Source organism: Lygodium microphyllum, chromosome 21, assembly GCF_053477565.2.
Source record: "Lygodium microphyllum isolate KBCC chromosome 21, Lygodium_microphyllum_v1.1.10, whole genome shotgun sequence".
Taxonomy (NCBI): Eukaryota; Viridiplantae; Streptophyta; class Polypodiopsida; order Schizaeales; family Lygodiaceae; genus Lygodium; species Lygodium microphyllum.
In genome coordinates, this window is record NC_141155.1 from 70,505,507 (window position 1) to 70,521,585 (window position 16,079).

A 16,079-nucleotide genomic window follows, 5' to 3' on the forward strand; every position below is an offset into this window, starting at 1 on the left:
ATTCACTAAGCTTTCACAATATCTCATTCTTCATCAATCAATACTTCATCCCTCCTTACAGAAGACAATCAGAACAAAACAGACCAAAACAGAACAAAACAGAAGGTATATAGAACCATTCAGAACCTATCAGAACATCACAGAATCATCAACAAACATCATGAACTTCCAAAACACAATCATTATCATCCAAAACACTCTCAAACCACTTCTAAATCAACCAATCATCTCATAAAATCAACCATTCAACTCTCAAAAACAACAAAAATCAGCCAAAAAACAAGTCATTTCAACACTCAACATTGTTGCACCCTATGGGAGAGTACATATCCGTACTAGCCCCAAAGGAGTCTCCATGGTTGTGATATCCTTGCTTTCAATTACAAGCTGAAACTAATCATAACCCGAGAATAGATCGTTCTGCCTGCAAAAGCCTCTACAAATTCATCAACCACAGGACGTGCACCCACATTTCTTATGGTCACTTTATTGACCAATTGCATGTCTTGAATAAATCTCAAAGCCCCGTTCTTTTTGGGCACATTAAACCAACAATTTTAGTACGGGGCTGAAGAAGGCTTCAAAATATTCATCCGAATCTTTTCATTTAGCAAATCCATGAGCTTTGGCAAGTAAGCTTTAGGCACTAGAATAGACCTCAAGTTCCATGGTACATGTGGCACAGTAAATATGACCATAGGAGAGACAACATTTGGATCCACACAACCTATTTCACTTGGCTGAAATGCAAATGCCTTCCCACGTCTAGCCATCATCCGCATAACATAGTCTCTGTCAGCAGGAAAAAGAAACCCTTCTGCACCAACTTCAATTCCTGTAATGTTTCAGATGTAAACTGATGACCTATATCTTCAGGATCCCATAAGCTTGGCTGCCTTGACACTTTTTCATACATACCCTCACTCTCTGGTGGAAGTGGCAAAGCAATTGGTTTCACCTTTTTGTCAACTGTCTTATACTTTGTCTCCACAAGTGCTTCAGCCCATTGTAATCCTTCCAGCTAAGCAAACAATGCTATAACATCATACATATCCAAAGAACATACTGACAACACTCTATTTTTAACCTCATTTTCTACATGTATAGTTGCTAAAATTTCAGCCATAGTGTCAGTAATATTCAGCCCATAAAAGATGCCTGGAATGCCATCATTTTAAGTCGTGACCACAGAGGACCTTGTCTAATTTCAGGATAGAAGATCAATCAAGCAAGATCAGGTTATGCAGTAGTAAACTCCTTCACCAAATTATCAGCAAAGCCAAGCCTTAACTTTTGTGAGACATCTTGGACATGTGATTATGCGGAGCATCTTCCATGGAAAATTCGGTTAATCCTTCATATTTCATGACATCATTACAATATGAATGGATTATGGCATCCGCACATGGCTCTTGTAAGTTTCGCAAAGCTGATTAATGCTGGACGTCACAAACTCCAACATACATGATAATGCGGGAAATAGCTGGCCTTCCAGCTTCCTTGACGAGGTTTAGTACTAAATGTTAATATAAGAAACATCTGTAGGTGCTAGATTCGACCCAATACAGAACTCTATCAAGGATATTATACTCTCCTCTGCTGGTAGAAGTCCAACATCTTCCGAAATAGTCCATAGAAAAGCACCCTGATTATGATGCCTCTGGAGCATTGAAATTATTTCCAACAAAACCTTCATGCTCAATTGATTCAAGGTGATGATTGTAGTTGATCTAGACGATTGATTGTCTTCAATCACACCAAAGGCTCGTTTCCATCGTCCATGCTGAAGTAGATTGCGGTTGCCAATCAAGAGTAATGTCACGATTGCCTCTTCTTCATGCGATTCAAGGCCATAAATTCTATTTGTTTATCTTCTTGAAGATGAAATTTTTGGTTAGCTGTAAACTCGACTCCATATCATCTTCATCCTAATACTCCTTTTGGCCGTCTTCTTCAATTCCCGCATGGCTCTAATGTGGCTCTCATCCCAATAAAATTTCTACCCCTTTCAAAGCAACTGATATAAACAATCTGCTATGTGTGCAAAATGGGGTATCCAAATCATGTAAAACACACAGGCTCCAATGAATCTTTGTACCTCTGAAGTGGTAGAACAATACTCCATAATCTTGCCTATAGCATCCACCTTCTCAAGTGAAGGTTTACTGCCATAATACCCACACAAACTCCATATTGGTGAATTTGGGAATCTCCCAATTCCCATCTTTGAAATTTTTGAAAAAGAGGGCTTCGGATAACGTCCATAAGTATCTCAAAACCTCCTTATATGACCTATCATTGGAAAGTGCCTTGAAAATGGAATCTAATGAGCTATTGACCGACAAATTTGGAGCAATAGTGTTCAAGTTATGATCAAAACAAAGTTTTGACCATGAGTCCCAAAATTTTGGGAAATTCCCAAATTCACCAATATTGTGTTCACATATGTCCAACAATGACAACTTCATTTACTCCAAAAATAGATTTCTGCCCTGATAGTGTCAAGCTCACTTCTTCTAACCTAGCCAGAATCTTTTCACAAGCTGAAATATGATCAGCCACAAAGTATCTGCATCCCTGCTCATTTAGACTCTCATTCTTCTCTTCTTCTGCACACCCCTTAATGGGCACATCATCCAAGAAAGGCATAGTAAGCTGAGGTATATACTTACGAAGGACCTTATGCATGGCATTCATCATATGCACAACAGAATTAGTGGCACCTTCAGGCAAGGTACACATCCTGACAAGCCCAATAGGAGTTCTCATAGTGGTTATGTCCCTACTTTCCAAAGCCAGCTGAAATTGATCATATCCCGAATACAAGTCACCTAAAGAATAGATGGCACATCCAGCAAATGCTTCTGCAAACTCATCCACAACTGGACCTATACCAACATTCCTAATAGTAGCTCTGTTCACTGGTGGCTGCATGTCCTGTATGGTGCAGATGAAGGCTCTAGGATTCCCATCCTGATTTTCTCATTCAACAAGTCAATTAACTTTGGCAGGTGTGCCTTAGGCACTGGAATAGGTCGGAGGCTCCATGGAATATGAGGAATAGTAAAGATCACCATAGGAGCAACAATATCCGGATTCACACATCCAATCTCATGCAAAAAAAAAGCAAAACGCCTTCCATGTCGCTCAAGCATATCCTGAAAGCATTGCTTCTTTGTGGGTAGCAAGAAATCACCATGTCTAGTTTTTAATTCAGCAAGAGTCTCTGCTGAAAATTTATGGCCTATATGCTCTGGATTCCTCAAAATTGGCTGCTTGGCAGACCTCTCTATTTGCTGATCACTGTCAGGTGGAAGTGGTCCAACTACCGGCTTCACCTTCTTATCCACAGTCTTGTATTTCGTGTCAACCTTGGCTTCATTATGATCCTCTGCATTACTCAAATCTTGTTGTAAACCAGCAATTCTGCACTCTGGTGGCTGAATATCCTCAGCCCTCTGCTCTATGGACTGCATAGGAACAACCCTAAACTCTGGATGCTGAAATATTTCAGCAGTAAACTCTGTTGGCTGAAAGTTTTCAGCCCTTTCTATCTCTGTAGGCTGATCATAATCAACCGGAAACTCTGTTTGCTGAATTTCTTCAGCACACAACACTTTTTGCTGAGTCACCTCAGCCTCTGACTCTATCTGTGACACAAAATTTGAAATTTCATGAAACATGTCCAGGGACTGCACTGATACATTACTGTGAAAACTCTACATATCAGTTTCCATCATATTTTCCATCTCTGTCATCGTATCTACACAAACCATACTATCATACATCCCATCTATATGCTCATCATCCTCTAAAATACTTGCATTTTTCAAAATTTTCTCCTTCCTGCATATGTACTGCCTGGCAGTTCTAGGAAACTTAGAAATCTTCTGATAACTCATCGAACAGTTTCTTGAAATTCCAATAAAATTGGAGGAGAAAACACTACTGCCAGGAGGCGAGAACTCCAATCTCCTCTGCTCTGTACCATTATCGTCTCGCGGCACAGTGGTACCTAATGAAAACCAGATTCCCTCATAGTGGGCAAAGGTGCATCTCGAATAGTATCTCTGTTTCTTGCATGATTTACACACACAGTCATAAACTGGACCGCTCTCATACCATCTTTACTGCGAATCCGTGCATAAAACATGTCATGCACCATCACGAGACTCGGACGTGGTATTTACAGGTGGTAATATATGATATTTTAATAACCTGAAAAAAATCATAAAACACCTTGGAAAAGCACAAATTTTTTTAATAATAGTGCCGAAAAGAAATCAACAAAGCGTATGTACAAGGTACCTGAACAACTCGGACACACTCGCATCGCTTCACCTCTATTTTTCTTGCACACTTAGGAGTGCAAGCAGTGTCTTCAGGCGAGATACTCGGCATCCATCATATAATGGTATGGATGCTTCCTCTCTAAGCGGATCAGAAGTCTTGACATCCATGGGAATCAATGCATCGATCATTGCCTCCATCTTAGGCTCCAAGATTGTAGGTAGGTCTGGAAGGTTGTCTGTCTCCTCTGGCATTGATGGTGTAGATTGGGTAGTGCATTGCGAGTGGTGGATTGGCTCATGCACTCCATCCATCGCACACCCACAAACTCTTCTAATTGGCCGCAAAGGGTGCACTCCTCCTTGGGACGAGATGTCACCTCCCTAGATAGAAAATTTGCCAGCCACACCCAATCTTCTTGTATATGGTATTCAATTAGCTTGCGAGTAAAATGCATGATTGATATTAACTTTTATTACCATTTGCTGAAAATCTACAATCGCCTGATCAATGATCTCATATTGAAACTCGTCGAAGCGTCGTACATGTTTCTATAGACAATCGACTTTTTTGTCTAATTGCTAGCTTGCATTGAGAGCAAGGACATGGGACACACTAATTAAGATATACCTCGTGATCTTGAACAACAAGACCTTCATCATTTTCCATTTTGTTTACGTTACGACAAACAATTTGTTTTCGTTATCATTCTTTTTTTCTTTCTTAAATTGTTATTTTCTCCTTCCATCTCTCTCTCTTTTTCTCTTTCTTTATTATGCTGTATGTATTTCCTCTCCCTCTCTCTTGTTCCTTTTTCTTTTTTCTCTTCCTTCCCCTCTCTCATTTTCTTTAATGATCACAGCTATGACTACGATGAAGACCATGACCACGACTACGACTACAACTACAAGTATGACCACAACCATGACCACGACCACGACTACGACCACGACGACTAGGACCATGACTACGACTACAACTACGACTATGACCATAACTACGACTATGAGTATGACGACCAAACCACGACCACGACTATGACTACAACTACAACCATGACTACGACTACGATCACGACCACGACCACGACCACGACCACGACTACGACAACAATGACTACGACTACGAATACGATGACCATGATCGCGACTATGACCACGACCATGACCACGAACACAACCACAACTACGACTACGACTATGACTATGATGACCATGACCACAACTACGACCACGACCATGACCACGACCACGACTACGACTATGATGACCACGACTACAACTATGACTACAACTATGACTATGACTATGACTAGGACTATGACTATCACCACGACTATGATTACGACCACGACCACGACCACAACCACAACTACGACCACAACTATGACTACGACCACTTATATAGAGATGAAGAGAGGGACAAGAGTTAGAGAGAGAGTAAAGTTAGAGAAGAAGAGGAGAGAAGTGAGAGAGGTAGAAATAGAAAGAGAGATAGAGAGAGAAAAGAGATAGGGGGAGAGAGAAGGATTTAGGGAGAGTATAGGAAGAGAGAAAGAGGAAAGATTGAGGGAGAGAGAAGGGTTGATAGAAGAGAGAGAAGAAAGAGAGAGAGATCCGACTAGAGCATTTGACACCCATAGCCAACACGCCATGGAGAACACAAGCACAAATTGACATTGAATTATGGCAAGAAAATCCACCACAAAACAATAGTTATAATACTCGAGGTAGGATTTCAAAGTCTTACTGATTTCAATCGGTCATGGATGCCATACTATGGGTAGGTTGCACTCACTAAGAATAGAATTGGTGATTCACCTCATCTTCTCTCCATCATCAATAGAATTCTCATTTACCATTTGCAACTCACCCACCTTCTCTCCACACTATTGCACACTACAATCTCTATGAGGACATAAGATTGGGATCTCCATCGATACCAAAGCATGATCTCTAGCTTGATGATTGCATATATACTACTACTACTCATGGGAGAAACCTTAAAATAGTTATTATGCTCAAGTATATGCTTGTTGGAGCAGAAATTTGTTCCTAAGACTATTCTAAGGATGAAAGAGGGTTAATGATAAAAGAGTATCCTTTCTTGCAAGCGATTTTATATTATATTTTTTAATTAAAATTGATAGTTGAAGATGAGTTTCCTAAGAGATCTTGTGGTGATGCTGTTTTAGTTTATGCGAAGCATATGAATGATGTTGTTTTAGTTTTTTGTGTTTGTCTTTTTAAGAAGAGATTGATTTTTATGGAATATCCCAAGTTATTTTTGGATTTAGGTTATGAAAAATGAATTTTTTTTAAACTGATAGGTTGATTGCCTTCGTTGTATACTTCTACAAAAGTTCTTGTGTCCTCATAGGTGGATATTTGGTTACACACTAAACCTCCCCCAAGGTTAGTGGCCAGATCCCTTCACCAAGGGGATAGTTTGAGCATGGTGGAGGCTAGGACAAGCCCCATGTATGAGAGGTCTCTTTGTAGGAAGAACATTATGCTAGGAGGCGCAAGTGTGCTAGGGTTCTCTAGCCATATATCCCTTAGGTTTGTTGAGGATCAACCTAACCCCTATGAGCCTAGGATAAGCTTATTGTAAGGTCTTATTTCCTTTTCTCTCTTTTCTCTCCCTCTCTCATTTCCTCTCCCTCCCTCACCCTCACCCTCTCTTTCTCTCTTTCCCTATTAGGTTTAATGATTTTTCTCTCTTTTTCTCTCTCCTCTCCCTCTCTAATTTCATTTTCTCTCTTTTTCTCCCTCTCTCATTTTCTCTCCCTCCCTTACCCTCATCCTCTCCCTCTCTCATATCTTTTTCTCTCTCCTCTCCCTCTCTAATTTCCTCTCCCTCCCTTACCCTCATCCTCTCCCTCTCTTTCCCTATTATGTTTAACATCTTTTCTCTCTTTTTCTCTCTCCTCTCCTTCTCTCATTTTTTCTCTCTCTCGTCTCACTCTCTCATTTCCTTTTGCTCTCTTCCTCTCCCTCTCTCATTTCTTCTCCCTCCCTCATCCTCACCCTCACCCTCACCCTCTCTTTCTTTTTCTCTCTTCCTCTCCCTCTCTCATTTCTTCTCCCTCCCTCACCCTCTCCCTCTTTCTCTTTCTCTCTTTCCATATTATGTATAACATCTTTTCTCTCTCCTCTCCTCTCTTTTTTTATCTCTCCTCTCCCTCTCTCATTTCCTTTTGCTCTCTTTCTCTCTCTCTCTCTCTCTCTCATTTCTTCTCCCTCCCTCACCCTCTCCCTCTCTTTCTCTCTCCCCTAATTATGTTTAACGTTTTTTCTCTCTCCTCTTCCTCTCTCATTTCCTCTCCCTCCCTCACCCTCACCATCCTCACCCTCTCTTTCTCTCTTTCCCTATTATGTTTAACATTTTTTCTCTCTTTTTCTCTCTTCTCTCATTCTCTCATTTTTTTCTCTCTCCTCTCCCTCTCTCATTTCTTCTCCCTCCCTCACCCTCTTCCTCTCTTTCTCTCTTTCCCTATTATGTTTAATGTTTTTTCTCTCTTCTCCTCTCCCTCCCCCTCTCTTTCTCTCGCCCTCCCTCTCCCTCTTCCTCACTTTCTCTCTTTCAATGTTTCTCTCTCCCTCCCTCTCCCTCTCCCTCCCTCTCCCATTTCCTCCCTCTCCCTCTCCCTCTCTTTCTCTCTCATTTCCTATCCCTCTCTCAATACACATGAATTATACCTCATATCCTCTCCCTCTCTCTCCCTCTCCCTCTCTTTCTCTCTCATTTCCTCTCCCTCTCTCAATACACACGAATTATACAAAAAACAAGTAAAAGAGAGAGAGAAAACTCCCTCTCCCTCTCTCATTCTCTCTCCCTCTCCCTCTCTTTCTCTCTCTCCCTCCCTCTCCCTCTCCCTTTCTTTCTCTCTCATTTCCTCTCCCTCTCTCAATACACACGGATTATACCAAAAACAAGTAAAAGAGAGAGAGAAAACTCCCTCTCTCTCTCATTTTCTCTCCCTCCCCCTCTCCCTCTCCCTCTCTTTCTCTCTCTCTCCCTCTCCCATTTCCTCCCTCTCCCTCTCCCTCTCCCTCTCCCTCTCTCATTTTCTCTCCCTCCCTCTCCCTCTCCCTCTCTTTCTCTCTCGTTTCCCCTCTCTCTCTCTCGATATACACGAATTATACCAAAAACAAGTAAAAGAGAGAGAGAAAACACAAAAGAAAAGCAAGAATGGACAATGCACTCACCGTAAAGACTCGAAGAAAGGTTTGGTGGCTCCTCTTCGCAACGACGGCTCCTCTTTGCCCTCCGTACACCTCCTCCTCTTCTTTGCGAACAGCGCCGGCAGTGGTGGTGGCGGCGGTGGTGGTGAGAAGCCTTCTTTCTCTCTTTCTCCCTCTCAGCAAGATGGTTGCTCTCCCTCTTGCTCTCTCTTTCGTGAATGCGCAAAAAATGACACACTTAGGTTTCGGCCCGCATTTTTTGCTCTGGGTACCATCGCTATTTACGTCGCTATTAGCGTCGCATTTGCGATACTAATAGCAACCCAAATAGCGATGGCGCAAGCCCGTCACTATAGTCTCATATCCTTGTAGTGACTATAACATGCATCAATCTTGATGCTAGTCATGGATTAGAGAGGTGAGATGCCATGCAAGTGAATTTAATGAGCAAGTAGAGGTGGTGTACATATTTGAAGTGATACTTTTATTGTTTTAAATACTTTGTGGAGCAATGGAGGTGAGCATGAAAGATAGGAAATGTAAATCTTTATGAATTATGAATAGGATATGCAATTTAATCTCCATATATGTAACTTATCAAGTGAGAAATCCAATTGGTCAATTTATCTTTCATGATTCAAACTCTTAATGAAAATTCATGACTGGGAGTATAGCTTATTCGTAAAGCATGTTATGGTCTATGACATGTTTATGTGGATGTGATGTAATGGAAATATTCACATATTATATAGGACAAGGGTGTTCTTTATTCATGATAAATTTATAGGTAAGGGGCTTCTAAATTAGGCATTGAAGGCAAGTGATAGTAAGACATGTAGTGAACCCCTTCAGGATGCTCTATGGTTTCTCTGCTTGTAAACTCTTGCACCTCTACCTCTCATGTACGAATTAATGTGAGTATTATGGCTCTTGATGTTGTTTAATTGTAGCTCTTAGTGTTTAGATGTAGTTATGGTATATTGGAGAGTCTCTCAATTAAGGTAAGTTTTGGTTTTTAAATGTCTACTTCAATGCTTATCTATTTTCCTAGTTGAGGTGGTCTCAAACTAGTCAAGGTGCTCATTGTTGCCTATCAGGCACTTTTCCTTATATTTTTAATGATGGGCACATCTGTAGTATACAATATGATGGTTGGAAATTATCCTATGTTGATAGATCTCTTCATTTTTTAAGAGTTATAAGTGTATTTGGATGCACTAGAGGTGATGTGGAAGTTATATGAGGTGATTATCTTGATTGGAAAATGTCTAATCAAGGTGATTCTAATAATTGACTTGATATTCACCACCATGAGTAGTTGTTCTTCAGTGATTTTGATGTAGTCTAGTTAGTGTGATGACCACATTGAGTGGGATGATTCAGTAATATCAATCAATGATGGATTATTACCTCTTGGATGGAAAAACTCATATTTAATGTGCTTGTGGAGATGCAATGAGGTGATGATCACCTTGAGAGAAAACAAGTTAGTATGATGATCAGCTTGACTCCGATTGATGTGTATTCACCTTGATCAAGGTGATGACCACCTTGAGGGGATATATCCTGGTCTAGATGTTGAATTGTAAGTCTAAGTGAGAATCAATCAAAGTGACGGCAAAACTCAATCAAGGTGAACATTTCCTATATGGCTAGACTAGTCCTTTTGTCTTGGAAAAACTCGTGTTTGATTGGTAAGCCTTGTGTGTGTCCTCTATAGCTATCACATCTAGATTGCAATAACCAAGCACTATTTAGTAAGATTGCAACTAAAGTGATCAAAATAGTAGTTGAGATAGGGCTTTTTACCTTCCATTTTGGGCTCAAACTTCGAGTAATGTATCAAGCAAAGACATCATAGGTAGTGCTTGTCTCACAAGTGGTTGTAAGTTTCTTTCCAACCCAAAAATGTGTACTATGATGAATTTTCAATGGAAAAAAGCATCCAATGGAGGTAATGACTATTTCGAATGAAGGTGAAGATGCAAATACTCCCACATGAAATCAATGTTTGGGCCCCATATCAACTATTGTGTGCACTCTCTTAGTGCCTAGATGCTGGTGGTGACATTATGCACTTTAGGGAAGCCCATATATAAATAACTATATAAACTACATTCTCACACACACATACATGCATGCATACTTATGTATGTACATACATGTGTACATACACATGCATGCATGGATATATACATACATAAGTGTGTATGTATGGGTATCTATATACCCCACTAGGCTCTATAGCAATCCTAATGGGCCCAATTAGCTAGGCCTATCATATTTACACTATGGCTAGAATGGCCTTGTGGGGTAGTACTAGGTAAGCCTAACAAGATTTTTCAACATTACTAGTGTCACTATTAGATAGCTTTTGATCAAGGTCCTAGTAATGTGACCACATGAAAATGTTATTAATATGGGTTAATAACATTAAAAAACCCATGGTCACGTAATTTTGAACCCAAACCGCTAGGTTGGGCCTCCTACTTAGAGGAGTGCTTACTCCTCACGGCACTCATGTAGGAGTAGGGAGTAGTGATTAAGTGTATGCTATAATAAATAGCACTAAAGGTAAAATTAATAGAAATCACTTCCCAAGTGTGATCAAGGTCCTACTAATGTGACCACATGCAAATGTTATTAATATGGGTTAATAACATTTAAAATCCCATGGTCATGTAACTTTGATACCCAAACCACTAGGTTGCGACTCCTATTCAGAGGGGTGCTTACTCCTCATGGCACGCATGTAGGAGTACGAAGTAGTGACTAAGTGCACACTGTAATAAAAAACACTAAAGGAGAAATTAATAGAAATCACTTCCCATGTGTGAACTCTAGCCTATATCTCTCTGACTCACCAAAGACAGGTTTGTTTTTACCATTGTTTCACAATCATTACTTCTACATGTGAAGGTCTTATCATTTAGTGGTAAAAATTTCTTATTTTGTCTTTTTATTTCTATACGTTTTCCTTGAGTGCCATTTTATTAAAAGTTGTTTTTTTCTTATACTATTAGTTTCACATTCTTAATAGATCATAGCTCTTAATGCTCCATGTTTCCCCCTCTATATTTGATAAGACCATATCCAATGCCTTTTTTTGAAATAACATGCACACACAGACCTTGAACACTTAGAAGGGGATGTTTCCCCTTCAATATTAGCCAAGAGAGCCATGCTAGCATTATTCCTATGCAGAAATAGGACCATTCGCAATCCAAACAAACAATGGCACTTGATCTGTTGGGGACCCTCGTCCTCCTTGACCTAGTAAGAAGGAGGAAGCAATGATTGTGACTTTTACAAAGATGCAATGTGAACATAGGTGTCTAACCAAGTGATGCCCCAACAAGACTAGAACCCACAACCTTATGATTACAATCCCAAAGTCTCACTACAAGTAAGAAGGAGGAAGCAATGATTGAGTAAAGCCTAGACTTTTACAAAGACACAATGTGAACATAGGTGTCCAACCAAGTGATGCCCCAACAAGACTAGAACCCACAACCTTATGATTACAATCCCAAAGTCTCACTACAAGTAAGAAGGAGGAAGCAATGATTGAGTAAAGCCTAGACTTTTGCAAAGACACAATGTGAACATAGGTGTCTAACCAAGTGATGCCCCAACAAGACTAGAACCCACAACCTTATGATTACAATCCCAAAATCTCATTGCAAGGCCATCACCGTTGGGATAGCATTGGCTATTAAATGTCTTTCTTTCTAACAACTTCTCAACCTTCGATTCAAATTCCGTAATAGCATTGGCTTTTACAATTTACAAGTAGGACTATTGGAAAAGCCTTGTTTCCAATGAGATTGTGTAAGATCAGGTTGTTTGTAGGGGCCGGAGGAAGATGCAAATTCTAAATTCCAATTAGCTTGTCCCTTCATTTCCGAGGTCTAATTGTAGAGAATTTGGTTATAAAGCCTGACCACTGAGACCAGTGGTGTTTCACGTAGTAGATTGGTTCAATCGATTGCTATAAAAAGTAAGGGCTAGTAAAATAAGGTGTGGACAAGAATTAAATAGTGCATTGACTTCGGAGACTTTGATATGAACCATTCAACCATGCAAGACCATTCAAGGTCTTTGATAGTGCGTCATCCATGTCTAGAAATCATATCCCAACTGAAGAAATCAGGAACCAGGAGCTGTTCACGTCTCCATGATAAATACAACAGAGTTCCCAGCTGCCTCGGAAAGTATCGTTTGAGAGAGAGAGACGCATGTCTGTGATTGTAATCGCCCGCTCGTTTGAGAGTGAGCGACGCATGTCTGTGATTGTAATCGCCCTCTCCTCCTTTCCATTCTCCAGCAGCATATAGTGATGCAGTCCAATCCCGGCTCCCATTGGGAGCTCGAAATTGGGGCTGCCGACGACCTGCAGTCTGCCATCGATCATGCGCGTGCATGCGGCGGCTGCTGCTGCTGCTGCTTCACTTCATTCTCCTCCTCCTCCTCCTCCTCCTCCTCCGGCCCCTCCCCCTCCTCCAGCTCCTCCTCTCTGGCAGGCCGCGCCCTGAGTTCTACTATCTCCTGGATTCACAGGAAAACCGCCGATGTTCTCAACGATTACCCTACGTAAGTTCCCTCTCTTGATAATTGCACTGATCATGATCTCAGTAGTGCAGCATCAGCACATGAGAGAGAGTTCTATATGATGCATTTCAAGCAAAACATCTGAATGTCCCTCAGCCAGGCACAATATGAGGCCATAAGAAGCAGGCATGCATCCCCATTGTAATAATTTAATACACATGCATTTATCAGGGTGAGCAGTGATCAGGCTATCAGCTGGTGTGTAGCCCTTGGCATGAAGCCAGAATATCAGAATCAGTGGATGTGTAGCTGAGAAATCTGCACATGCCCTCACATAATTGGCTGCATAGCTTTCACCTCCTCATTATATCACCATGGCTGCCCCTCCATTTCGTTCTAGCAGCCAACAGTTGACGTGCTAGGCTGTCAAGGAAGATCTCTTTGGGATCTACTAATTAAGGAATTTTACAGATTCTAGCCTGCTGCCATAGATAGGTTGCCCTTCTCTAGTGCATGTTTCACCTTTGTCTCATCATTATCTCATCTTTATCTGAATCTTGTCATTTGTTGGCCATCGTTCTTGTCAGAATCATCATTATCACTACCATCATTGTCATCAACAGGGCTGCCATCATGATTTGTCATCTCCTCATCATCACTGTCATTGTCGTCTCATCATCATTGTAATTGCTGCATAGCTATTCGTGTTGTTCATCGTTATTCTTGCAACTTGTCTGAGGCAGGCAAACACCACCAGATGCGCCTGGTCGAGTGGTTGCACGCTTGATTGTCACCATTTTCATCATAGCAGGGGCAATCTCGACCATCACAATTGTCTATGAGAACTCCCTTCCCTCCCGCACTGTGAGACATTGGGGCAGCCATTACTTGCTCACTCTACCAACCACTCAACAAAATTACCCCAACCTTCTCTGCCCTTGCAACAAGTCAGGTATTCCTTGGCCTTATTATGTCAAGTTCTACTGGATAAACCACACACATGGGCAAAAAGATGGCAGTTGGAACAGATACCCGATCATGAATTATACGGACTTCTGCCATCCCTTGCAGCTAATCTCTGTCAATAAAACATCTGGATTATGGCTTCAGGGGTGCTATTCAATGGGAACGCTCCTTACAGCATACACTAACCAAACTCAAAGGACCACTGTGCCAACTAATACAGTCACAAGCCCCTCAAACTTGGCTCACATCATCAGCACAGCCATGCAAGGTGCGACTATTTGATATCTTTGAGCTGATATATTGGCAATTATGTGCGCTTAGGTAACCAGAAGTGATAGGTTTTACATGCATTATTGAATGTTTGGTCCCGATAAGCCTTAAACCGTTTAAACAAGGAGCAATATTCCTGTAAAGTTCGGATGCTATCATAGACATTGTTAGGATCCCACTTGCCCTCATCTGAGTCAATCTTGAACATTGTTATAAAAGCCTGAGTATGAGGAAAGCACATGGTCCTCAATATTGAGAAAAAGTTCCGAGTCAGTCCTTGGTGAGAAAACATGTGCAAGAGGTAAAGAAGATTGCTAGTTTTTTGGGGCATAAGAACATCTGTTACTTCTTTTTGTGCATCTCCCCTTCAAGATAAAAATCTGAGTTAGTCCCTCATGAATATCAGAAAAACTCCAAGGCAGTTCCCAATGCTGAGAAAACCTGAGCATAGGAAAAGTCTAGTTGTCATGGTGCTTTCTTGGGTCGGAAATGCAGCAATCATAGCCAGTCCTTACTGACTGGATTGATTGGTGTCCTGCTGAGAGGTGTTTTGTGGGTTGTGACAGATAATGTGGATGAAGTGTTTGGGGAGTACGCCTTCCTCTCTGTTAGCTCTCTACCAGACTGGGAGCAGCTCCTGGCAGTAAAACAGATGTTCAGCAGGGCAGCTCACAGGTTTGTGGTAAGCACAGAGTCAGTGGGAGGTGCAAATGCGACCAATGAAGTGTATTGGAAGTTCTTTGCACGAGATTTCTACACTAGTCCGGTGACAGGGGAAAGGACCTACGCTATGGACTTGACAGGATACAGAGCTCTTGTGATAGAGCTGAATTGGACAGTGTATGTGAATCAGTGCAGCCCTCCTTACTGCGACCAGGTCGTGCAGAATTCCTTTGTGAGGCGCTTCCTGACTGCCATGTATGAGGTGGGTGGGTTTGCAGCTGTGATGATGGTGTTCTTGAGGGGGGGTGCTTGGCCTTGCATCCGATATATGAATGGCTGGCCTTGACGATATCATTGCCCACTGCAGATCCTCCACTACCCATTCAAGAAAAAAATCACCAAAGCCATACTTCTACAGACCTTTGCCACAGTCATATTTCTACGGACCTTTCTCACAGATGTGGAAGTATAGTTTTATTTCATTAGCATTGCCATTTAGGGCATATGCTTGTATGGTGGTGCCACGACAAGGTTTTACATTTTCTCAAAAAATTACTCATTGTTAATTTAATTAAGCGGTCCACTTGTCTTGATATTTGTGGATATTTTGTTTTTCAAGAAAGAAGAGTTTATTTTAGAAAATTAAAAAAAATCATACACACACACACCCGCACGCACGCACGCGCGCGCGTGCACACACACACATACTCTCTCTCTCTCTCTCATGGAGAAAAAAAGGGCAAGTATGATAGTGTGCCCTTGCTTTTGAATGTCAAATACTGATTTGTGTTGATGGTATATTTACATTGCCAATGAATTGAGGGCAAGTTGGTTTACGCTTACAATGTATGTGTGAACTGCAATTAAGTTCAATTCCTAGGGAAGGATCGGCCTTGATTTACCTCACCTCTACACGGGCTCTTGGCACCTTAAAAAGTTATCACATTTTATAAAAAAACAATAAGTTTACATGACTCTACTTCAAATGTTTAACTACAATTTGCAAAATATGAATTGGAGATATATGGGGCATTTTCATTTGGATTCAAAGAAGATCTCCTAGCACTCCTTTAATTTCAAAAACCAAGAGCTCTCTCAAGATTTTACTTTAAAAAGAAAGAGATTGTCTTATGCAATAGTGAGGTCACATGG

At 41.1% G+C, this 16,079-nt stretch overlaps 1 protein-coding gene across 1 annotated transcript; it reads left to right on the forward strand.

Annotated features, from left to right (window-relative positions):
- Nucleotides 1-12,619: 12,619 nt before the first annotated feature.
- LOC148018123 (uncharacterized) lies at nucleotides 12,620-15,502 on the forward strand. The gene is made up of 3 exons (XM_087662261.1): nucleotides 12,620-13,070; nucleotides 13,772-14,262; nucleotides 14,831-15,502. Exons 1-3 carry the CDS (start codon nucleotides 12,817-12,819, stop codon nucleotides 15,271-15,273), a joined length of 1,188 nt encoding a protein of 395 aa, XP_087518387.1. The 5' UTR covers nucleotides 12,620-12,816; the 3' UTR covers nucleotides 15,274-15,502.
- The last annotated feature ends 577 nt before the right edge of the window (nucleotides 15,503-16,079 follow it).